Source organism: Gymnoscopelus microlampas (genome assembly GCF_963454915.1).
Source record: "Gymnoscopelus microlampas genome assembly, chromosome: 3".
In the NCBI taxonomy this organism is placed as follows: domain Eukaryota; kingdom Metazoa; phylum Chordata; class Actinopteri; order Myctophiformes; family Myctophidae; genus Gymnoscopelus; species Gymnoscopelus microlampas.
This window is the reverse complement of record NC_139940.1, coordinates 50,541,169-50,567,006: the sequence shown is the minus strand read 5'-3', so window position 1 is coordinate 50,567,006 and position 25,838 is coordinate 50,541,169. Positions and strand designations below refer to the sequence as shown.

General features: G+C 42.2%; 4 protein-coding genes and 1 long non-coding RNA gene across 12 annotated transcripts in view; 2 read left to right on the top strand and 3 right to left on the bottom strand.

The window, feature by feature from the left end:
* The first annotated feature begins 202 nt into the window (after positions 1 to 202).
* LOC311042435 lies at positions 203 to 1,011 on the top strand. The gene is made up of 2 exons (XR_014600512.1): positions 203 to 742; positions 773 to 1,011. It is a non-coding gene; the product is annotated as an uncharacterized lncRNA (long non-coding RNA).
* Positions 1,012 to 4,367: 3,356 nt separating this feature from the next.
* LOC311041898 (uncharacterized protein) lies at positions 4,368 to 10,806 on the top strand (the record flags this gene model as incomplete). The annotated part of the gene is made up of 4 exons (XM_084052380.1): positions 4,368 to 4,419; positions 7,252 to 7,629; positions 8,274 to 8,736; positions 10,106 to 10,806. The coding sequence occupies exons 1-4, from the start codon at positions 4,390 to 4,392 to the stop codon at positions 10,804 to 10,806; spliced, it is 1,572 nt and encodes a 523-aa protein (XP_083908506.1). The 5' UTR covers positions 4,368 to 4,389.
* A 4,772-nt stretch (positions 10,807 to 15,578) lies between these two features.
* The window catches only part of LOC311042422 (NACHT, LRR and PYD domains-containing protein 3-like), a 447,659-nt gene continuing 437,399 nt past the window's right edge, over positions 15,579 to 25,838 (bottom strand). For all 8 annotated transcript variants that reach the window (XM_084053149.1, XM_084053151.1, XM_084053150.1 and 5 more), the window contains 7 exons: positions 24,581 to 24,800; positions 22,309 to 24,088; positions 22,041 to 22,211; positions 21,598 to 21,768; positions 21,224 to 21,397; positions 17,916 to 17,962; positions 15,579 to 16,187 (listed from right to left, as the gene is read on the bottom strand). In XM_084053149.1, coding sequence (XP_083909275.1) covers positions 15,649 to 16,187; positions 17,916 to 17,962; positions 21,224 to 21,397; positions 21,598 to 21,768; positions 22,041 to 22,211; positions 22,309 to 24,088; positions 24,581 to 24,800 — 3,102 coding nt within the window. In that variant the 3' untranslated portion in view covers positions 15,579 to 15,648. The remainder of the gene's footprint in view (positions 16,188 to 17,915; positions 17,963 to 21,223; positions 21,398 to 21,597; positions 21,769 to 22,040; positions 22,212 to 22,308; positions 24,089 to 24,580; positions 24,801 to 25,838) is intronic.
* The window catches only part of LOC311038761 (protein NLRC3-like), a gene marked incomplete at its 5' end in the record, with an annotated part of 96,916 nt that continues 86,680 nt past the window's right edge, over positions 15,603 to 25,838 (bottom strand). The window contains one exon of the mRNA XM_084048356.1: positions 15,603 to 15,643. The remainder of the gene's footprint in view (positions 15,644 to 25,838) is intronic.
* LOC311042423 (NACHT, LRR and PYD domains-containing protein 3-like) overlaps positions 15,604 to 25,838 on the bottom strand; it is a 118,698-nt gene continuing 108,463 nt past the window's right edge. Inside the window, exon 14 of the mRNA XM_084053156.1 lies at positions 15,604 to 15,631. The gene's annotated coding sequence lies outside the window, so the exon portion shown is untranslated. The remainder of the gene's footprint in view (positions 15,632 to 25,838) is intronic.

The window sequence follows — 25,838 nt, the reverse complement described above, 5'->3', positions numbered from 1 at the left end:
GATGCGTTGCCGGTTTTAATGGGTTAAAAACAAATGAAATCTTAACTGAAATCAAAAACTTGATTTTCATATGGTCCCATCCCTGTCTTCAGGTCTCGAAACGTGGGAGGCTTCAAGAGACACTGCAGACGCTGCGCCGCCCGCGACGGAGGAGAGGAGGGAGGAGGAGGAGGAGGAGGAGGAGGGGAGGAGAAAGGAGAGGAGGAAGGAGCAGAAGCCAGCGATGGAGAGGAGGAGAAAGGAGACGAAGCAAGTGAGGGAGAGCAGGAGAAAGGAGAAAAGAAAGGACAGGTGGAAGGAGAGGAGAAAGGGGAAGGAGAGCAGGAGAAAGGAGAAAAGAAAGCACAGGAGGAAGGAGAGGAGAAAGGGGAAGGAGAGGAAGCAAGTGACGGAGAGCAGGAGAAAGTAGAAAAGAAAGGACAGGAGGAAGGAGAGGAGAAAGGGGAATAATCAGAAGCTAAATAGGGCTGCAACTGTCGACTATTTACTTATTAAACTACACTTTGTGCCTATAATGCCATAAATCAATTGATTATTTCACGAACGTATCAATTACTGTTTTTTTTTAACAATAAATTAAAGGTAGGGTAGGGCAAGTGATATTGTTTGTTAAAATAAGTGATAAATAGCTATGTATATATATAATAGCTAAATATATATTCTGATAGTAAATAAATATTGCTATAGAGTGTTTGTTCAGTATCAGGAGTCTCCCTGTCTCTCCAGCTCTTTACATTTTCAGGTCAGGATAAAAATGTTATCCTATCAGGAGTGAGAACTCATACAGGATACAGTATGAACATGTGAAATTAGAAGTGATTACACAAACAAATGAGAAGACAGAATTGGAACTGGAACGCTATAACGTTCAAGCTGATAAAACAGGAGGTACTCCCTCCTGATTGCCTGAAATTGGCAACCCGCCTGTAAATGTATTTTCTGTTTATTAAAGAGCTGTGGAGAGACAGGGTTGTGAACAACACACCATAGCAAGGATTACTTTTAAGTTTTAACCCCTACCTTTTTAAATCAATTAGTTTGATTAACAGTTGCATCCTTAAAGGTGAACATGTCATCTCCCAACAGTGATGCTGGGGGATAAGGATGTTACTAAAGTGTAAATAAAGTGCCAGTCTGCCCCCTAGTGGCACAAAGTCAACGTTACTGTGATGACTGAAGAAGGAGCACATCTGTTTCACAACTCCATCATGGTGGAGACATTTCATATGGATGGACCAAAGCAAAACTACTACTGTAAGACATGTTTCAACAGTGATGGACTATGGTGGAGTTCTATGGGTTATGGACATGAGCTCTACCTGCTGCTGACTAGACGGAACGTTTTGAATTCCCAAACTTTCCGCTCTAGACCCTAAAAAGATATTTGGTCATTTTGGTGTCTTATTTACTGTAATAAGAAAATAGCAGATCTACCAGCTCACAATTCTGGGTAATGCCAAGTGAGCTTGTAAGCTATAGCTTATAGCTATTTTCACTATATCTTAGTTTTTTTTATTAACTTTGTTTGTTGAAAGTTTCTGAAATTATTTTTTTTAAGCTTTGGAAATAAATGTGCTATTATTATGTTTTTGTAGTATCTTGCGACCCATAAAAATGGGTCCTGAGTCCCGACCCATTGTTAGGGAAACACTGGAACAGTTCAAACTTGTTATTATGAGGATGAATTAAATGTCTGGTTTGGTCTTTTCAGAGGCTACATTGACGATAATAAAATGATGCTGGCCATATCTTTCATAGCTTGTGGAGTGAACTTTTTTTTCTCAAATGGTCAGTGTCTCATTTTGCTCATTTTGCTCAAGCTGTTGTGTAATATCTTCCATACTATGTGGAGGTGGACGTTGAGTGTCTGTACTTGAGTATTGAGTATTTTTGGATACTTATAACTCCACTACATTTCAAAGACAAATATTGTACTTTTGACTCCATTACTGTACATTTCTAGGAAGGGAAGAAGTACATTATGCATTAACCAATTAATCTGTATTTCAAATGCAGAGAAAATATAGTGAAAACAGTATGGAAAATATAGGGTCTGCGTTGTGAGCTGGTAGACTGGCTATTCTTGCTATTCTTTAAATAGGGCTTAAGTGGTTAATTTCATCATGTATTTTTGTAAGATTGTATCTTAGATTTGTTTTAATACAGACAACAGTTGGATCAGGGTGGGCAACTTTGATGATGTGGGGGGGCCACTAAATGCTCCAAGGGGCCACATTGTGTACCTGCACTCTACACCAGTAGTATCTATACTAATTATATTATTATGATTATAATAATCTTATATTGTCAACTAAATCTCTACTACCTGAGAAAAGCTATACATATATTGGTGAAGCATGGCATACAGTGTCATGGCTAGATCACTGTATATGCACAGCTGATGCACACGCTTCTCTGGACAACAAACATCTGCAATGATTTGGCCACCACAGATCATATTCCAATTGTATTGACCCTAAATGTTGAAAATGTCCCGGTGCTATCTGTGGATGACAATAAAACATACAGGGAGGCTGGACTGGTCAAAGTTAAGTGAGAAGGATATTGATCACTACACCTCACTTACTGACAAATCATTAGACTCGGTTGTAATTCCAAGAGAACCAATACTGTGCAGTGACAACCAACTGTAAAAACGAGCATCATGGTAGAGATTTATGTTTTACATATGATGTCATTATTGACGTTTTAAATGCCTTATGTAAGGGTTTTTATAACTGTAAGAAAAAGGAGCATAGTATAAAACCTGGACGGAATGAACATGTGACTGAGCTACACACTGCTGCTAGAGACGCTCGTTACCCTCTACAGACTGTGAGCAGCTGTAGTTGTACTGATTTTATGTTTTTCTTTTGTTGTTTTTCTTTTTAAATGTATTATCGTCATTTATCGTGTATGTGTCATGCTGTCCGTGATATGGACCTTGAGTCTGAAATAAAGATTGAATTGAATATACTATACTTCGTCACAAATGTAATAATAAAGGGATATTAACAACTACAGTGTAAAATGTTTACTTAATTTCAAATGCATTTAGTAATACTAATATTAGTTAATATAAGTACATTGGCCATAAAACAAACATACAATACAATTTAATACAGTGGACTGTACACTGTAGTAATAAAAATGGGTCATGTAAACTTGCATGTTTGGAATTGGAACAGCTGAAATGAATAACATGTCAGGCTGCAAAGGTACTTTGAGAAATAGGTTATAGAATGAACTTGGGTGGGCACTGTACTGTGTACCAGTTGTTCTCAACCTTTTCAGGCCACGACCCCCCCAAATAATCATATTTGAGCTGGTGATTGATACTTTTACTTTTTCCATCACTCCAGTAGATGGCGCTAATGCAACACTTAATGATGGCTGCCAAACCACCATAAAACTACAAAAAAAGAAGAAGAAGAGGGACTCTTGAAGCGCGCTGATTGGCTAATCCTCGCGCCGGAAGTAAATGGTTGGCTACGGTTGTTCAGGCTGTCTGTCGTTGCGAGACTTTGTTGACAGATAATAATGACTGTTATTGTTATTAACACGGTCTAGAGGCAAACAGATTATATTGTATTGTCAGTGACATACAGGTGAGTGAGTGTAACGAAGAAATACTTTTAGCATAAATTAAGCACGTTGTCCTGTCAACCATAATTTAAAGTGCTGTTATAAGTGATATATTTTGGTAAAGACAAAATGTGTTTTTCCCCCGTTTTTTTTCCTTCTTAAAAGTTAAAGCTCTATATTCTGATAGTAGCCTAATCATTGTTAGTGTTTGTACAGTAATCTCTCCAGCTCTTTAAACAGAAATACATTTTCAGGTGGGCAGTGGTGGAAAGTAACTAAGTACATTTACTCAAGTACAATTTGAGGTATTTTTACTTTACTGGAGTAGGCCTATTTCCAATTTTCTTTACTTCTACTTCTACTCTACTATATCTCAGAAGCAAATATTATACTTTTACTCCACAACAGTTATTTGAAAACTTTAGTTACTGGTTACTTTGTTGATTTTGATTATCATTACAAAACATAAATTAACCAATTCAGCAGCCCCTATATACATTTTAGCCATTTGAAAAAAAGCCTATCTGCAAGCTCACAATGAGACGCGATGCGATTTTATACATTTGAAAACTTGGTAAAAAAGTTTAGTACTTTTTCCACCAGACCACTGAGTAACAGTCTCCCTGTCTCTCCAGCTCTTTAGTAAACAGAAATTCATTTTCAGGTTGGTTGCCGATTTCAGCCTGTCAAGTGAGAGTAGCCTATATCTTTATCTGCTTCAAGAGAGAGTAGCCTATATATGTATCTGCTTCAAGAGAGAGTAGCCTATATATGTATCTACCTCAAACAGGCATCACTCACCTTATGGACACGCAACGACAAGCTCAGATACAGGTAATTATTTAACTGCTTCAATAGTCTGTGTGTGCTGTTACTTTTTTAGCCTGGTAAACCCTCCCTCCAGAAATCTCAATTGTATTTTATTTCAGGAGTGAGTCTGGCCTGCAGACCTATATGGGCAATTTGGCTGTGGGCTGGAGATGGGTGGGAGTAATGTAGCTTTGATGTCCAAGTGGCCCTTTGATGTCCAATTAAGCCACTTTAGGCTGCTGTGATTATCACCAGGAGTAATTGGTTTGTCTTTGATGTTAATGAGCAGTTTGTATGAAAGGTGTATTGATTAATGACGTGTGAACCACTCTGGTTCCACCTGATTGGCCTACCCCCGCTGTCAATCACAAAACAATGAGCAAGGACGCTGATTGGCTCGGTTAGTTGGTAATTCCGCTAGAAACTCCCACAATGGGCAATCAGGCCAGACTCACTCCTGGAATCAAATGGAAATGAGATTTCCGGAGGGAGGGTTTACCAGGCTATTACTTTTTCACTTGGAAACACTTTTACGCAACGCACATGTTTGTGTGTCAGTGTGTGCAATGCATGTATCTCTTTGCGCCAGCCATGATGTATTGTTACTCTTTCACTTTCTTTATTTGTGTTTATATCATGTTTCTGTGTGTGTTCGCACGCCCTGCGTGTGTATATCTCTGTGCGCCCGCCGGATCTTCTTTATTTAATTGCAAACACATCCTGGCAGTGCTAACCTCACGTCCACAGCAGACGATCGTGTGTGTGTGTGTGTGTGAGACACAGTGCGCCCCTCTCTGTTCCGCCAGGCAGTATTAACCTCCAGTCAGTACAGAAGTGCGAAACTCTTTGTTTGCTCTCCCCCCTGCAACGTTGTGTGTGTTATGTGCACTGCTGCTTATTCATTGTTTCATCATACGTGCCATGTAGGCACACATACACTGACTATTCTTTGCTTATTGTGTTTTGTTGTGATGTCCACACACCCCTTGGAGTGATGTTGCACTATAAACACATACACACTAAACATTCAACATAGTTTGCAAACTAAGGTGTCTTTGAACTTTGCATGTACGTTTCTCCTGCTTCAGCACTTAATCCCCTCCCCAATATCTATGGTACATGTTTATCAACCAGGCCACCCCACACATTATTTCTACTGCAACTTCAAATTTGGGATATAATAAAGCATCAACTACGTTTGGAGCCTAAAATGCACATATTTGTTACTTAAATGCGTATGCCTTTACATTCATGCTGATACTGTCTGTTATCAACATCGGTTACAAGTTAATGGATCTGTGGCGGAACGTAAATCAATCTGGGGGAGCTTCACATTAAAATGTTTGTACTGTTTTGTTTTGTTTTTCGTCAACCCCATTAACACAACACCACTGCCTACAGCTCCATGCTAACAACCCTTAAAATGTTTCACTGTGACAATTAAAGTGCCTTTAATACATTCTACTCAACGTCATTTCCAGTACGTTCTGTATTTGAAGGTGACCCCATCGCATCTACATCCGGCGCCGATGGTCCCTCACCTGCCCCGAATACGCGCAGAATGCCAAAGAAAAGAGCCACGTTCAACTCGCTAGAAAAAGAGCGCTCGAGGAAACGTCGCGCCGCTGAAAGCCCTAACCAGCGTCTGCTACGACAGCGCACTGACAGAGACGCGCATCGACAAGCTCGCGAAGCTGACCACCGTGCACCGCGTCAGCGTGCTGATGCTGCTCCTCGAGCAGCGCTCTGCTCTCACAGGGTGGCTCAAGCGAGACAACAAAAGCACCTGCAACTTCAATGTTCACTGACACTTCCACACATACACTGCTCAGAGCAGTCACACAACTGCCAACTAACTGTCCCACTATTGGTAGTGCTGCTACTTCCCTTTCAATTTGTGCTGTGCTGTTTCTCCATTCTTGCTTTTCCACATCATGTATACTCAATATTGTATTAAAGCACTCCTACTACATTTTCCCACATACTTTTCGTTTGAAATTGCATGTCCACTAACCATTATCCATCCCCGGGTATGAACTAGTCAGAATATAGTAATGATCGGCTGCTATCAGAATATATAGAGCTATTTAACACGTTTGTTGTTGTTTTTACAAATACCTATCACTTACAGCACCTTTAACACTACCATTGTAACATTATGCATGTCCACTTTAAAGTTAGGGTAAGTGATATATTTTTGTTGTTAAATGGCTCTATTCTGATAGTCCTCATAGCTAAAGTGTTTGTTCAGTAACGGGAGTCTTCCTGTCTCTCCAGCTCTTTAGTAAACAGAAAATGCATTTTCAGGTCAGTATACCAATTGTATCCAATCTGGAGATAGAACTCACACAGGACACAGATTAAACGAGTGGAATCGGAAGTGATGACAGTATAACATTTAAGCTGATAAATGGGTATTCTCTCCTGATTGGCTGAAAATATGTAACCTGCCTGAAAATGTATTTTCTGTTTATTAAAGAGGTGGAGGGACGGGGAGACCCCTGTTACTGAACATACACTTTATAGCAATGATTATTATCAGAATATAGTGCTTTAAACCTTAGTGCTTTAACCAAAACATATCACTTACCCCAGCACTAAAAAAGAAACGCATGTGTTCCCAAGGCTACTAGTATAGTAACATTATAGTTATAGATGCTACATCATTACCTAGTCTGCACATTAATATAAACTGAAAACATTCCTTTGAGCTGTATATTCAATGTGTCAGAAGTTTGTTTACTCTCTAGTGCTGTATGGCAGTTGTTCTCAAAGCTGGGTCCGGGCCGGGGACTTAAAAAGTTTCAGAATTACCGCTGTATGGAACATTAACTACATTTCTTGGCTTCCCTCCAGGTTCCTTCCCAGAGCAGGAAGACAGAAGTCTTGATGTCTTCTGACGCTTTGACGACCACGTCATGGCAAGGGCGAGTCTTTGTCAGGAACCGGAGCACCCTGTTCCAGTGTCCGCTCTGCGGCGACTTCTGCAAGAGCCACGCCCACCTGTTCACCCACACCGCCGACGCCCACCCCAGCCGCCTCGACAAGATGGCGGTCGGCCGCCTGGGCAACATCATGATCTACCAGAGCACGGCCAAGCTGTTCCACTGCTTCGAATGTTTCTTCACCACAAAATCCTTCCCCAGCCTGTACGACCACATCGTCAGCAAGCACTGTATGGACAGACAGAAGGACGCAGGAGGGGAGGACGGGGATAAACTAGTAGACTGGGAGGTGTGTACAGAATGTTTTAGATGTCGTGTTGTATTGTCTTAGTCGTATATCATATTGTATTAATGTACAGAATGATATTTAGAATGTTGTTTAGACCAGTGGTTCTGAAAGCTTTTCATGCCGAGGACCCCCAAATTGTATGTGGCCGTGTACCCCCACCCCAAAATATGTTTTGCCAGGAACCCCCAGAAGCAAAGATTTGTTAAAAATCTTCGCCTTTTTAAAAAAAGATTTAAAGATTTGCACACATTTTCAAGATTAAAAAAAAAAGCAGATCTACAAGCTCATAGCGCTGCACTCAGTGCCGCACTATGAGCTTGTAGATCTGTTATTTCTTTAATAGCCAAAGTAGAAAATACGGATAAAGATGTTAAAATGATTGTGACGCTTTATTAACTTATTTAGCTGGGGACCCCCTGGTACCCCGCCAAGGACCCCTGGGGGTCCCCGTACCCCACTTTGAGAACCAATGGTTTAGACAGATGCTAGGTTCATTGTTCACCTGGTATCCTAGTTTCTGTAGGCACTCTATTGTTCTCTCTGCATTCTGTTATTATTTACGTTGTTTATTGGAAGTCACTCTGGATAAGAACGTCTGCGAAGTCAATCAAATGCCTGAATTGAAATTGCACTTGTAATTCTAGGTGGAGGAAGAAGGCGAGGCAGAGAAGGTCGTAAAAGAGGACTCTCTCAAGCGTAAGAGGAGCAGCGAGGGAGACGACAAGGAAGAGGAGAGAGAGGAGGACGGCGGTGTCCAAAAAGAAGCTGACAAAAACACTGGTGCTGGAGTTTCAGCTGGCATGTCGGAAGAGGGCATTCCGTATTTAGATGGGAAGTATTACCGCTGTCAGAGCTGTAACTTTACAAACAGGCTGAGGACTGCAGCGGTCAACCACGCCGTGAAAAAACACAGGATCGCCAGATCGTACGCCTCGGTCCACGTGTCCTCCAAACGGCGCCAGTCCAATGAGGAGGAGGCGATCATCTCCACGTCGCAAAGCAACAGCAACTTCCTACGAGAGGAGATGGAGGCGACAGCGAAGCTGTTCAAATTTGTTGGTAACCGCTACGTCTGTGCCACCTGTGGATGGAAGACTAAAGTAAAAGGTATTGCTGCTGTTATTACTAGCAGGGAACGAAATTAACACCTGTCAACAGCCAATGGCGTGTGGATGTCTTCCTTGGATGTTAAATTAGAGACTATTCGGCCACTCTCAAATTAGGAACCAACTTCCAGAATGTGTTGTTGTTGTTAAGCCAAAAAGTTAAGTTTGTTCCCTGATTACTAGTACTCTTACAACTATTGCTTCTATTGTTACCACTGCTACGGTTGCCAAGCCAGTGTCTGATAGACCAACGTCCCTATTTTAACGGTGAAACTTTGGGCCATGGCGCATGGTCTTAACTTGTGCTTTGGGTCCATGCCAATTCTATCTACAGGGCACATTATATGGCCACAATGTGTTAGCGCCCGGCGCAACACGCCCTGAATGTGTCATGGGTGTGTTTTGGGCATTACATTAATTAAACCAATCAAGAGTGTCAGTTGCCATCACCTTCAAGAACCCGGTTGTGCCAGCGTTACGCACATTGGTATCGATGTGGCACAGATAAGATGCACAAAATGCTTTTCTAGTGACGAAACATGCTGCGCATGGGGACCACTTGCAATATGCTCAAGGCCCATAGGTTGAGAATCGCTGATGTAGGATAATTTTCGATACTACATTCAAATCCAGTCCTATATTGCGCTGATCAGAGCATGGTCACCGTGTTATGGCCATTTGAAATGTTAGACACTGTTGTAACACTGCTGTAGTGCCACATATGTGTGCAAATAACTTTTTTGCGTGTGACTATTGTCATGGCAGATCCCTGAACAGCATTTGTGCCATGTTTGGTGTGGATTGGAGCAACGGTGTGCTTGCCCCTGGTGTGACTATTGTCATGGCAGACCCCTGAACAGTGTTTGTGTCAAGTTTGGTGCGGATCGAAGTCTGCATGTTACGTTTGTGGTGTTCACCGTCCATCCGTCCGTCCGTCCGCCCGCCCGACCACCCTCTAGGCAATTTTAACCCATTAAGACCAGGAAAAGCATCTGCGTCATTTTAGATTTCTTTGGCTATATTGAAAAATGCCAGATATTCAAGCTCATAGCGCGACACTAGCTTGTAGATCTGCAATTTTTTGAAAAATCATGACAATTTGTGCAAATCTTTGAATGTCTTTTAAAAGGGAACATTTGTAACTCAAATCTTTGCTTCTGAGGGGTCCCTGGAACTAAATGTTTTGAGATGGGGGTCCGTGGCTTAATGCATATAATTTTGGGGAGTCCTTGACTTGAAAAAGTTTGAGAACCACTGAAAGTTTTTTCAGGATTTAGGCTTTAGAAGACATTTGTAGACGCGTTCCCGGATTGAATGGGTTAATATAGGATGAATAAATGATTGTCCCCCCCCCCCCCCCTTCTCTCCAGGTAGCATCCTGTCACACAACTCTCAGAGTCACCAGATGGAGCGTGCGTACTCCTGTAAGGAGTGCAGTCTGTCCTTCTTCCTGCCGTCGCTATTCCAGCAGCACATGGGCGCGGCGCACCGGGCGGGATGCTACAGCTGCCCCTTCTGCTCCTTCAGGTCCCCTTCCCTGGGGGGCTTCAGGAACCACTGCAAATGCTGCAACGTGCCCGAGGAGGAGAGAGGAGACGGGGGAGGAGGACAGGGGGAGAAAGGAGAGGAGGAGGAGAGAGGAGAGGGGGACCAAGGAGAAGGGGGAGGAGAGGGGGAAGAAGAGCGAGCGATTAACGGAGAGGGGGAGAGAGGAGAGGGGAAAGAAGACGGAGGAGGACAGGGGGAGAAGGGAGAGGAGGAGAGAGTAGAGGCGGAAGGAGAGGAGGAGAAAGGAGAAGGGGGAGGAGAGGGGCAAGAAGGAGACGGGGAGGAGGACAGGGGGAGAAAAGAGAGGAGGAAAAAGGAGACAGGGGAGGATGACAGGGGGAGAGAGGAGGAGAGAATAGAGGCGGGAGGAGAGGGGGAAGTAGAGCGAGCGTTTAATGAAGAGGAAGGGAAAGTAGAGGGGGGGGAAGGTGGAGGAGAAGAGGGTGGGATGGAGGGCGAGAATGGAGAGGAGAGACAAGGGTGTGGGAGTGATGGACAGGAGGAGAAGAGAGGCCACTCGTAGGTGAATGCCTGGGGAGGAGGAGGTCATGAGGACTAGATATCCAGATAATCTACCGTTACGTTTTTGACTACGTCAGCAATTATGCAGCTGATGTCCCGATTGGTAACCAATTTTTGGGCACATCGCTGTTGGCAATTTCTTTTCCAAAAAGTTGCCGATCTGCAAGCAACACGTCACGTTTTTTGAATAGGGCTTAACTGGTTAAGTCCAATAATGTTGGTTAAATAAAATGTTCAGTTTGTGTTTATTTTTGTATCTATCAAAAGTTGTGTATATACTAAATTAGATTAAATTAATTCGAACATGTTGGACTTTTTTTAATTACTTTTTTTTTTTTTACAAAATATGGGTCAAACCATGGGTTGCTGGACTGTGCAATATAATACAATATATTTAATAATGAATATTGTCCGATACGGATATGATGAATGATTAATCGTCCATCCCTAACTATAACCAATACTGTTTAAAAAAAAAGAAAAAAAAGTATGAAGCAATATTTTAACCTGCTGCATTAAAGTAAACATACTACTTTGTGTTGATAGACTGGTGTCACTGTGTCTATTTAATATAAACTCACAGTTTCACTGGAGTGGAACTATTGTTTAAAGGGCTCCAAGTGATTTTCTTTGCACCCTGTCTCTCCCAAGTGAGATTTGCCATGCTCCAACACTGGACTCTTTTAAACCCATTAAGACTTGAGGCTGACTCTACAAATGTCTTCTAAATGTTCTGAAAAAACTTTTGTTGTTATTCAGTGGTGCTAAAACTTTTTCTTGTCAAGGACCCCCAAAATTATTTGTATTTAGCCTGCATCTCAAAATATGTTCCAGGGAACCCCAGAAGCAAATATTTGAGTTAAAAATGTTCGCTTTAAGTTTTGTATAATTATATTCCAAGATTCGCACATTCACAATGTTTATAAAAATTGCAGATCTACAAGCTCAGCACTGTGAGCTTGTATATCTATTTTTGAATAGTCAAAGAATTCTAAAATGACACGGATGCTTTTGGGTTACGGCTGCCTTGAAAAGACCCTATTCTCAAATAGTTGTTTTGTTTGGTTGGTTGTTCATAGTTTTTAATATAAAGCGTCCTTGGGTTCACTAAAGGCGCTATATAAATTCAAGCTATTATTTGTTAAAATAAGTGTTTAAAAGCTCTACATTCAACACTGCAGAGTCCCTGATGCTGGATAGGAGGGAGTGGAGGACGGCGAATTAGGAGTTCTGAGTTGGTGTCGGCCAGTCCACACCCTCGCATCACATTGCAATCCTATAGTAATCATTGCTATAGAGTGTTTGTTTAGTAACAGGGGTCTACTCATCTCTCCAGCTCTTAGGTAAACAGAAAATACATTTTTAGGTCAGGATACCAATTTTCATTGATTATTATTATTATATATATATATATATATATATATATATTTGTACTAGTTTGGGTCCCAGGGAGACAGCAAATTCCTCCTTTGGGTCTCGAGCTAAAAAGTTTAGGAACCACTGTTCTAGACTAGATACTCTGACTTCCACGCCATAAAAACAACGTGAACATTGAAAATACAGAGGGAAAACATTGTAGTCAAAATTAAATGCATACAACTTGACCAAAGCATTAAACCAGCCCTTCATGTGAGCACTGTTTAGATTTTTGGCATACAGTACAATCATTTCAGTTGTGAATCCTACATCCAGGCTCTACTTCCATTTTGCGCCACTAGGTGTCACTATGTTATAACTTATTTTTGGGTACAGTACCATGATGGAAGTCATTCAATTAAAGGGGCATTTTGGCCACAATCCAGCAGTATTTTTCTCCCAGCCTTCAGTGCAATTGATTCTTCACAAGAGAGATTTTCTCTACATCTGTAGTTCATTATTTGTTTGGGGTGCTTTGTTTTTGGTTTAAAATTCTTATAGCTCAATTCACTACATGTATTATACAATTGCTTTCCTCTTTAGTCTTAGGCCATGTAATCTACGTCTGTACAACTTCTTTTACTTTTCTTGAGTATCTCCATTAATACTTTATCCTTCAACACACTTGAGAGGAAAATGTTTAAATGTTTACTCCGCTACAATTATTTAACAGCTTTAGTTTCAAGTTAGTTTACAGATTTAGATTATTAATACAAAACCTAGATTAAGTGGGTTTTGTATTATGATGTATCATTATTGTCACAAAGTCGGAGAGTTGATTGGCACAAAGTCAGTAAAAAACATTAACATAAAACAAATGTATCAGGAGGCAAGCTTGCAGAAAACAACGATTTGAATTGGATCCAGGCCAGGACAACAAAAATTGCAAAAGTATACAACTAAAGAGAATACAACTAAATCATTTCAATGAAATGAATGGAGCGGCATAGTGATAAAACCTCTCCCTGCAGCCCAGTGTACACTACTAAAGCATTTTCCCTTAAATACTCTGCAGACTTCACCCTTCCATTTCTAATTAACCAACCACAGTACAATAGCAATCCACCCAAGATGTTCCCCATGTTCTAATCAACTAACAGGGTTAACAGGCACTCCTCAATCAGATCTTCAGCACCAATCACTACACAGCTAGGCCACTTATAACAGCATCTTTTGTGCATCAACAACGAAGAGATTTCAGTCACCAGTGTTGGGAAAGTTCACTTTCTACATAAACTAGTTCAGTTCATAGTTCACAAATTTAAAAATGAACTAGTTCAGTTCTTAGTTCATAATTCAAACTTTTTAACTAAAGTTCATGGTTCCAAAAATGAACTATTATATATATATTTTTTTTCAATACGTTGCTGCGAGCTATTTGTAAAGGTTATTGCCACAGCCCATATAAAGACAACACATACAGCAATTATTTTATCGGTTTTAACACTGAAACTTTGTGTCAGATTATTAGGCCTACTATTACTAATAGTAGGCCTTAGAAGCGGACTGCCCTGTCTTTCCCTATAGGTCTGACCGTGGGTGCTACTGGGACGTAAGTCGGGGCTTGATCAACCCTGGCTGGGTCACCTGGGTGAGGGTGTATGTTGTATGTTGCGAGACCCGAAACACCCTATGACCCCAGGCTACAACACTGATGATACGTCCCAGTTGCATCCATGTGATGTTTTTCTTTATCAGTTATTCTATTTATAGTGGCTCATAGGAATTTATAGACTACGTGACAACCAGGAATAGTTTGGTGACCACAGGAGAGACTGTTGACAGCCGGAATGTAGACGGCACCCCGGGAGCAGTATGGGTTAGCGCCCCATGCTGTGTCTTCCGTGAGGAAGAAGCCCAACAAACCCGCGGTTAGGCCTTTAGGAGGGCCATTCCAGCGTACCGCAAGCAGAGCTAATACCATTAGACGGCCCAATCTAGTGGTATCGTTCCAAGGAACCATCACGCCAGAAGGAAATGTTTGGATCGGGGCGGTGCACCTGATCTGGCGCAGCGCTCAGGTCCTGGACCTGGTGAGACGAAGGAGGAGCCCGGCCAGGAGACAACCCACAGAGCCTAGTCCCTCCACGTGCCAGAGCCTCCCCGAGTCCCGGCAGAGTACTTCCGGAGAAGCGGACTGCCCTGTCTTTCCCTATAGGTCTGACCGTGGGTGCTACTGGGACGTAAGTCGGGGCTTGATCAACCCTGGCTGGGTCACCTGGGTGAGGGTGTATGTTGTATGTTGCGAGACCCGAAACACCCTATGACCCCAGGCTACAACACTGATGATACGTCCCAGCTGCATCCATGTGATGTTTTTCTTTATCAGGTATTACTTTTATGCATTTTATTGCATCATCGACGCGTTGTGAGCTTGTATGTCTGCTATTTTAGGCACGGGACACCATCGTGCTGCAAAGTATAAATTAGGCTCTAGCCCGAGTGAACAGCAGCAGCAGAGAGAGAGAAATAAACTGCATCAACAGTGAAAAGTTTTTTAAAGTCTTAAACACAAGCAGTACACCCGGTCCCAACAACGTTGTTGTTGTTCATACGTGTGTGTGTGTGTGTGTGTGTGTGTGTGTGTGTGTGTGTGTGCGTGTGTGTGTGTGTGTGTGCGTGTGTAGTTAATACAGCGCAGAAGCTTTCTTAAATTACAAAATGATCTTGCGTCGGAGACTCTGCAAGAAGAACAATACAGCTCTGGATCATTATCACTCAGCGTGCTACAGTGACACACAAACTGATAAACGGATAAAACAGGGATTTTATAAAACTAAGTGGTGCTTCCCTTGCATATTTAACCCGAGGGGCTATCTGTAATCACAGGTGCTGCATAGTAGCCTGACTCTGCACGTAGATTGTTTTCACTCCGCGCTGCGCATATGAACGTCAGAGACAGCCAGGCTTTTCTTTTTTTTGGCTGATTGTGTGTTCAAGGCGCCACGGAAACACAGGATAGGATGAAATACAACATGACAAACCGATGTAACCATGGAAATTTGGGACACTCTTGAACAAAGTTATACTGTGAGAGAGTGCCGTTCACAAACGCCAGAATGAACGCATTCACAATAACGTTCATCTAGCGGAAAGCTGTTGCAAAACTAAAACAATAAAGACAAAGCAAATATTAATAGAAAAAGATTGCATTTTAATTGTTAAAAGATTCCATTTTATTTGTTAATAAAAACGTTTTTTTTTTCTGGTTTGCTTGAGCACTTTACTCCAAACAGAAGTGTCTTTTACATTTACAGGGGTTTACACACACACACACACACACACACACACACACACACACACACACACACACACACACACACACACACACACACACACACACACACACACACACACACACACACACACACAGGAGCCACAACCCCATTATACCTGCTACTACAGTATACCTCCTCCTCCTCCTCGTCTATCTGACACACAGAGACACTGAGGAGCCAGTCCTCCTGCACCTGAGCCCAGCATAGAGAGGTTCAGTGAATGTGGACTGGAAGGTGTACAGGGGTGTCAGTATGTCAGAGGACACTGTGTAGAAGGACACAGTGCCAGCAGGGCAGTCTAGATACACTGATACTCTGTTGGAGGAGAAGGAGGAGGGACGGACAGGGAGGACAGTGTGCTTCTCATTGTGACCCACAGTGTAACTGTTATTAACGCCATCACATCTCAGACTCCAGGACTTGTCATTGAATCCAAACCTACTGTCATCACCCTGTCTGTTAATTCCTCTGTATGTCACTGCTATAGAAACCTCTCCACTCCACTCTACCTCCCAGTAACAGCGTCCAGTCAGACTCTCTCTACACATCACCTGTGGCCTGTTCTTAAATCTGTCTGGATGATGAGGATACTTCTGATCCTTTTCCGCATCTGTCACCTTCATGTTGTTCTCAGACAGAGAGAGGTATCTGTGTGCTGTGTTTGGATCCAGTGTGAGTTCACACACATCTGACGGGAAGAACAACATACAATACAGGACCAGTTTACAATCACACATAATAATATGTAATAATCAAACATATTATTATTAGTTATAATAATAATAAGTGTGTGTGTGTGTGTGTGTGTGTGTGTGATCTACGAGCTCACAACGCATTGTTGAGCTTGTAGATCTGTCACTTCCACAATATTTATCTGTGGAACTGAGTCAAACTAAATGTAATGCCTCAACTCCTACAATAACAAGTGCTTGTCAGGGTGGGGGGGGGGGGTCCCCAGTTCAAACATGATATTTTGTGGGGGTCCCCAGTTCAAATATGATATTTTTGGGGCCCCCCCCAGTTCAAATATGATATTTGTGGTGGGTCCCCAGTTCAAATATGACATTTTTGGGGGTCACGGCCTGAAAAGGTTGAGAACCACTGGTTTAACCTATTAAGACCTGAAGTTGATTCTAAAAATGTCTTCTATAATCCTAAAGAGTTTTCTGAATAAATAGTATGTTGCTCTATATCGTTGTTGTCAGGCATAAACCTCTGATCTCCATATTTTAACTTTTTGTGTTTTTTCGTAAATTATCGTCCTACTTGATCATACTGCAGTGTCGCACAAAAGTATCAAAACAAGCTCGAAATACGTCTCTTCACGCCACGTTTCGAGCTTGCCGATCTGCTATTTTTTTATTTGAATCCTGAAAAGTAACAGTTTTGGACATCAAGCCGACAGAGACGATATATAGCTAAAATCTAAAATGACAGATGCTTTCCTGATTTTAATGGGTTAAAACAGAACGCAGCTCAATAACGCTACTCGCTGGTTTGAAAAAACACGTGGGATTGATGTTACAACTGTATCATGCATGCAGGGGCGGATTATGGCTTGTGCACATTGTACACGTGCACAGGGGCCCCCGAGCGAAGGGGGCCCTGGCACTGCCACCTTAAAATCAACATTTCTATTAGTCAGTCGGAGACCCCTCGGTCCATTTAATATACTTCCACTAGGCAGACTTCAAAATAGAACCTGTGTTGTCTAATGACATTGCACGTTTCCAATTGTGTCAAATAAAATGCACTCTTATTTTGAAAGCCTCCCAGTCGTAGGGGGAAATCCGTTTTCTATTATAGCCACTTGACAAGCAAAACAACAGACCTGGATTAAACGCAAGCATTTGGCAAGAGGGCACATCATGCCCATGACAGACAGCTATATGGTGACTTGATGACATACAATGACACAGTCACTGTCAGTCTGGTGCTTGGAGGTATGTTTTTGTTAATATCACATACTGTATTAGCCTACATATTATGGTTATTATCATCTTCATTCAGAGTAGGATGTGAATGAGTGAATGTCACATGCTTCCGTGTATATGAGCGGGTCATCTAAATCAGTGCTTCTCAAACTCTTTCGTGCCAAGGACCCCCATATTGATATATATTTGGCTGTGGACCCCCATCTGAAGAGAAGATTTGTGTAAAAGAAAAAAACATAAATAATAATAATAATAAATAGCAGATGTATAAGCTCGCAGTGCGGCACAAAGTCACGCTGAGAGCTTGTAAATCTGCAATTTTTAATAGCCAAAGTATACAATATGAAAAAGTGCTGAAATTGATTTTGATGCTGTATTAAGAGATTTTGCTGGGGACCCCCTGGAACCCCCCTAAGGATTCCTGATCTAAATAGCTGGATGTGCTGCTGTGATTGAATGAATAAAACAGAATAGACACTTACACTTCTTCACACCTGGTGTCAGCATGCTCTCTCCACCATGGTCCACACTGGTATGGAGGAGAGACAAGGTCAGGTATTAATATTCTCTATGATAATATAAACAATGAGATCATTTTGACATCAAGGCTCATGGCTTAAGGGAGGACCAGCCGGTGGGCCGGTCTAACGATCACTTGACTAAAGAGATAATATGTACCAATTTGTGTGATGTTTAGACAACATTTGTAGGAGTAATATCTTTTTTTTTTGTGTGCAAAAACCGGCCTCCCGATTGCGCTATAATAGGGCAATGTTGAAAGGGTGACATTTGTTCCTCAAGGTAGTGCAAATGTGCATGCAAAGTTTCATCGCAATTGGACGCTGTGTTCATGATTTGCAGCATTTTGTTCAAGATGGGCCACTCCTGCAAACTGTTGACAATCTTAGCCAATCAGGATTATGATCAAACAGATCCGTCTTGATCACATGACTATAGAGATAATGTGAACCGATTTGCATGAAATTTGGATAAAATCTGAAGGAGTAATATCCATTATTTATTTTACATAAGTCAGCCTCCTGGTGGCTCTATAAAAGGCATGTGAAAAATGTAGGGCAAAGGTTTTTCCTTGGCCTCTAGGGAGTACACTTACAACGTTTTACACAGATCGGTGCAGTTATAGGTAAAAACTAGAGGTGGGCATAGATTAATTTTTTTAATCTAGATTAATCTATCTGCAATCCTGGAGTTAATCTAGATTAATCTAGATTAAAATGGTTCATTTGAAGTCTGCCGAAGGCATTCAAAATATGTGTGTTCTAGGGATGCACCGATGTGATTTTGGCCGATATCGATATCCGATATGATATATTGCTGTTATGGCCGATAACCGATATAACCGATGTCGATATGATTGATAAAAAAAAGTTTTATCCAGTCTGAAAAACATGTGTAAACACTGCATTTGAAAAAGCAATCCCTGTTTATTCCAAATTATTTTATATTATCATCTGGATAATCCCCAGAGTAAAAAACATATGTGTCAACTGCAAAAAGTACCAGTGACAGCAGCTTAGAAACTTGGCAAATATCATTGATATTGAATAATTGAATAAAAAGTTTGGGCCCCAATACTGACCCCTGGGAGACGCCCAAATGATTTGAGCTGTATTTGCCCAGCTTCACAAACTGTTGATGTCTGTCCAAATAACTTTGTTTTAATCCAGTCTACTGCAATGCCTCTATAATACCAATTTTCTCCTGTTTGTTTATTAATATGGTGTGATAGTGTCATAAGCTTTTTTGGGGTAAATTAATATTCCAATTGCAACTGTGATTCTTTCAATGGATTCCATCAATGCCTGAGATGTTGATCTGTTAGTTCTAAAACCATATTGACTCTCTGAGAGTAGGCTACATTAAATCTTTACAAAAAAGAATCTAGTCTGCTATTGAAAAGTTTATCCAGTAGGCCTATCTTTGAAAATTGTGAACAATTGGTTCCATTTGGACACTGAATTTACAGACCCATAAGGGTCCATTTGGTTTGTACACTCCGAGTTACAGACCCATATAAGGGTCCATTTGGTTCGATTTGTACACTCTGAGTTACAGACCCATAAGGGTCCATTTGGTTCCTAACTACCCATCATTTAGCTGGGGATCCCCAGACCCCACTTTTAGAACCACTGTCCTACACTGTGTGTGTGTGTGTGTGTGTGTGTGTGTGTGTGTGTGTGTGTGTGTGTGTGTGTGTGTGTGTGTGTGTGTGTGTGTGTGTGTGTGCGTGCGTGCGTGCGTGCGTGCGTGCGTGCGTGCGTGCGTGCGTGCGTGCGCGTGCACCCGCACGCATACATTTGTTTGTTGTTACTTGTTAGCATGTAGCACTCAGTAGCATGCTCTATAGCAACAAGTATTACCAAACAGTGCCCAACTACTGCTATGTTTGTTCATCAACACGGTAGCGTAGGCTCTGCTTTTGTCCAATGACCACTTTAATAAGCTTCGCTGGGCTTACAGACCTGAAGCAAATAAATTAACGAGTGGAGCAACACGCTCGCACCGAGCAGCGCTCACTGCTCAACGACACATACTCAGCCTCTCTCTGTCTGAGTGAAATGAATGAGAGGCAGTGCGCACGTCTGTACACCATGTGAAACCCGACACCTATCCCCCCCCCCCCACACACACACACACACACACACACACACGCATTGCAGTCACACACAGACACAGAGTAATTCAACCAGCTACATCAGCTAATGTTTTGGCTCCCAGACCCAACTTTGAGAATAGATTAACGGCGGTAATTTTTTTATCGCACGATAAGAGTCCGCCGTTAACTTAGCCCGGTAATGGCGTTAACGGCCCGGCCTTAGTAAAAACACAAATCGGCCTGTTATAGCGCCATCATGAGGCTGATTTGATCATTCTCAAGTGGCATGTCTTCCTAGGCCTAGTGAAAATTTCACGGAAAGTGTACGCTGTATTCATGATTTGAGGCATTTTGTTCCAAACGGAGCACTCCTGCAAACTTTGGAGGCCATTCTTAGCCAATCAAAAACAAAATCGAAATGACCCGTTTCGTTTAATGACTATAGAGATACTGTGTACCGATTTGCATGATGTTTGGATACAATCTGTAGGAGTAGTGTAAAAAAAAAAGCAAACATTGGCCTCTTGGTGAACAGGCCCATGTGAAAAATGTGGGGCAGAGGTTCTGAATGGGCATCCAGGGAGTGTGTGTGCACAGTTTCGCTGCGATCAAGCCAACAGTGCCGGAAATTAGCTGTCCACAGACGGAGGGGGACACGGTGCAAAACATAGTCTCGGCCATGCCTTACGGCCTGGCGGAGCCAATAACAAGTAACACGGCCATTACAATGTCAGTATCTATAACATGTTACTGATCTGGGAAAAGTTACGTTGCTAGTAAGTAATTGCATTACAGTAACGTTAACCCAACACTGCTGATGGGTGCAGTGGTTTGCTGAGTACACACACACACACACACACACACACACACACACACACACACACACACACACACACACACACACACACACACACACACACACACACACACACACACACACACACACACACACACACACGCACGTGAGCTGGCAGAAGCGAGGTCAATCTCGTGGAGTGACAAGCAGGTGCAATCCCTCAAAAAGGTTGCATTCGTTTTTGTCTCATGCACACAGCCTCCCGCTGGCAGAGTTGAATTGCCTAATTTATTTCTATGTGACGCCTGGTGTTTACTTGTGGTCTGAGTAGACAGTAGACACTATGAACATTCACACACAGACCAAGTCTCTCATACCTAAGGGTGTCCAGTCTATAGTGTGGATCCTTCACAACAGCAGAGAACATCGCTTCTCCTGATTCTCTTGGATGATTGTAGGTCAAGTTCAACTCTCTCAAATGGGAAGGGTTGGAGCGCAGAGCTGAGGTCAGAGACAAACAGCCTTTTTCTGTGACCAGACATCTTGACAAACTACGCACGCACACACACACACACACACACACACACACACACACACACACACACACACACACACACACACACACACACACACACACACACACACACACACACACGTTTTCCAATGTTACATTCTGTTCTATTGAATATAGAAACTTACTTTGATTTATTGAACACAGTTTACAGGTGAACGCAGTTTCAAGCATACTGACTTGATTGTCTCCAGTATGCAGTGTGGACTCCCCAGTCCCACAGCCAGAACGTTCACGCCAGAATCCAGCAAGTCATTATTGCTCAGGTCCAACACTCTCAGATTAGATTTGGAGCTAAGAACTGATGATAACTCCTGACAGCAACTCTCTGAAAGGTTACAGCCACTCAGCCTGAAGAAACATTAGTGGTAAATCATTTATTAATTTGATTTCTGTAAAATCAAGATCACATAATAAGATAAGTATTGCGTACGTGCAAACACACACACACACACACACACACACACACACACACACACACACACACACACACACACACACACACACACACACACACACACACACACACACACAGAGAAGTTTCACTTAAGAATATTCTGTTCCATTGAATTTAAAAATGTATTTGGTTTTATTTAAACACAGTTGAACACAGTTATACTGACTTGAAAGTCTCCAGCATGCAGTGTGGACTCCCTAGTCCCACAGCCAATAGGGTTACGCCAGAATCCTGAATGTCATTGTTACTCAGGTCCACTTCTCTCAGACTAGAGCTGGTGCTGAGGACTGACGATAACTCCTGACAGCAACTCTCTGACAGGTTACAGCCACTTAGCCTGAAGAAGCATTAGTGATAAATACTTTTTTATTAGATTTTCTGTTAAAGAAAGAACATATAATATTTTAAAAATATCCAGTTATAAATGAACCTACAGAGCTCTATTGGAGACTTTTAGGACAGGCAGCAGCCTCAGAAGAGCTTCCTCTGAAGCAGAGTATTTCTTCAGGTCAAACACGTCCAGCTCCTTTTCTGAACACAGCAACATGAAGACCAGAGCTGACCACTGAGCAGGAGAGAGCTTGTCTGTGGAGAGACGTCCAGACGTCAGGTACTGTTGGATGTCCTCCTCTAGAGAATGATCATTCAGCTCATTCAGACAGTGGAACAGATTGATGCTTCTCTCTGGAGATGGATTCTCTGTGATCTTCTTCTTGATGTATTTGATTGTTTTATGATTGGTCTGGAAGCTATTTCCTGTCTGTGTCAGCAACCTTTGTAGGAGTTTCTGATTGGTGTCCAAAGAGAGGCCCAGCAGGAAACGGAGGAACAAGTCCAGGTGTCCATTTGGACTCCGCAAGGCCTTTTTTACAGCACTTTTGTAGAGGTGATTTAACATGGGCGGAGTGGAGGTTGTTTGTGGTTCTGACAGTAGGTTGACGCCATCGTTGACGAAGGAGACAAAGACATAAAGAGCAGCGAGAAATTCCTGAATACTAAGATGGACAAAGCAGAACACTGTGTCCTTGTACAACCCACTGTCCTCTTTAAAGATCTGTGTAAACATTCCAGAGTACACAGAGGCATTTCTGATATCAATGCCACACTCTCTCAGGTCTGCTTCATAGAAGATCAGGTTGCCTTTCTCTAGCTGTTCAAACGCCAGTTTCCCCAAAGACAGAATGACCATGGTATTCTCTGGATTATTGTCAGAATGTGTCTGAGCTCCACCATGATATTTCAAATTCTTCTGTTTGAATTGAACCAGCATGAAATGGATGTACATCGCACACAGGGTCTTTGGCAGCAATCCTTTCATCTCTGTTCTCAACATGTCCTCCAGAACTGCTGCAGTGATCCAACAGAAGACTGGGATGTGACACATGATGTGGATGCTTTTGGATTTCTTGACGTGTGAGATGATTGGGCGTGCCTGCTTCTCATCCCCGAATCTCTTGATGAAGTACTCCTCCTTCTGTGGATCAGTGAATCCTCTCACCTCTGTCACCCTGTCAACATAATCAGTTGGTATCTGATTGGCTGCTGCAGGTCGTGTAGTTATCCAGATGCGAGCAGAGGGAAGCAGGTTACCGTTTATGAGGTTTGTCAATAGCACGTCCACTGAGGTTGGCTTTGTGATATCAGTTACAATCTCAGTGTTCTGGAAGTCTAGAGGAAGCCTCAATTCATCTAATCCATCAAGGACGAACACAACTTGGAACTCTTTTAAGCTGCAGATTAATGGTTCCTTGATTCCACCAAAGAAATGATGAAGAAGTCCCACCAAGCTGTACTTCTCCTTAATCATATTCAGCTCTCGGAAAGTGAATGGAAACATGAAGTGGATATCCTGGTTGGCTTTGTCCTCTGCCCAGTCCAGGGCATGCTTCTGAGTTACGACTGTTTTACCAATGCCGGCCACTCCCTTTGTCATCACTGTTCTGATTGGTTCATCTTGTCCAGATAAGACTTTGAAAATGTCTTCAAATCTGATTGATGTCTCTGGTCTTGCTGGTTTCCTGGATGCTGTTTCAATCTGTCTGACTTCATGTTCTTTATTGACCTCTCCATTCCCTCCCTCTGTGATGTAGAGCTCTGTAAAGATCTGATTCAGAGGTGTTGGGCTTCCCTCTTTAGCAATCCACTCAGACAAATTCTTACACTTCTTCCTCAGATTAGACTTGAGTTCTCGTTGACTGACAGGAGCAAGAGTTTCTAAACCAAAGAACGGAAGACACCAGTGAGTGTATGTTAACGTAAGTGACCGCCCAGATATTAATGAAAAAAATACCAATAGAAGTGTTTTACCGTTATGTTGCTTTTAGCACAGTATTTCATTTGGCTGCTTATACCTGTATGACTAGTGACCATTAGATCCTCTTGATTTTTTATTCTTGGTGTGTCTACTACACTTACTACACTTCTGATACACATTATATTCATTTTTCCCATATGCACGTGTGGCAGGGTAATGTAAGTGGTCCTTTAGAAGTATTAATTGGATATTAAATAAAGTAACTAATTACAAGTTATAGTTTTAACAGCTTATTGTCTGAACTGTTTCTAAGAATCTTAGAGATATGCTTGTAGATATGTTTATATCGACCACAGAGTTGTTTAAATTATTTTGCCTCAATTTGACTTATAGTGTAATTACTTTCTTACTGCTCTCCATCATGTTAAAGGTGTAAATAAATACTTTCTTACTGATCTCCAGGATGTCAGCCAGCTTCTCCTGCTTCAGACTCCTCAGGAGGTGCAGTGTGATCTTCAGAGCTCCCTCTGTGATGCTTCTCCCCTCCTCACCATCTGCCACCTCCCCCTTCTCCCTCTGACTCTCTAAGCATTCTGGGTAATCTGTTTTCAGAACCCTCTGGAACCTCTTCATCTCTTTTTTCACAAGTGTTACGAGATTCTCTTCAAGCAGCTGAAACACATAATAATATAATAAAGTTTAAATTCAACAATATTGAATTGATTGATTGGGGCAAACCAAGGACCAGATGGGGGGATTATATCTCCATGCTGGCAATGGATCATCTTCAGGATCCCCAGTATGAATAAAGTTTAATGCTATGAATGAATAATGCTAATGTTGTCTGGAGCTCTCTGCTGAAACTGTTACATCCGCGACCTGAGTCTGTATAAGCGGATATGGATGGATGGATGGATGGATGGATGGATGAATGAATGTACGGATGAATGGATTGATGAATGGATGGATGAGGATGGATGGATGAATTGATCTAAAGTCACTTTTCATTACACTGGGCACTGGGCACAGTGTACTGGTCATTTTCACAGTGTGATGGAAGAAAAGTCTTGGAAATAAAATATCTCCCAAAAGCAAACTAATGTCCTTGTGATGAAGGTGAAGTGTCATCAAACAATAAATACTACAAACAAACAGACTGCCAAGAGCAGAGTGTCTAAACTATAAAATATTAACAATCCTCTGTAGTCGACCGACCGTGGTGAGAGATAAAAATGTGAGAGCAAAAATGTGTGCCCGGTTCTCGTCAGTGGCTGGAGCTATTCATCTGCATTTGCACACAGCCATTGACCATTACATCTGAACGCAACTGCAAAGCCCTTTTTTCAATTTCGCCAAATCTCAGCTGTTTATTAGCATTTAAAAAAACAACGGGAGATCCAACTGCGCATGCGTCGAATCCACTCACCCACTCTGTTACGGGAGGCATGCGTTAATCCGACAGACCTTTTCTCCGACTATGTGGCATCCGCGTGCGGTTAGGGTTAGGGTGCGGGTTTGGTTCGGGTTTACTGTTTAATGTCGGAGCACTGCGCTGTCGGAGGAATGCGCTGTCGGACTAACGTATTGCACCCCTCTGTTACAGTGTTGTTGTTGCCTGCCTCGCCTGCCTCGCCTGGCTAAGACTGGCTCAGAGATGGACACAGTAAGGGATGGTCCAATAAGATTGGGTGGGTGTCTGGGATCTAGATG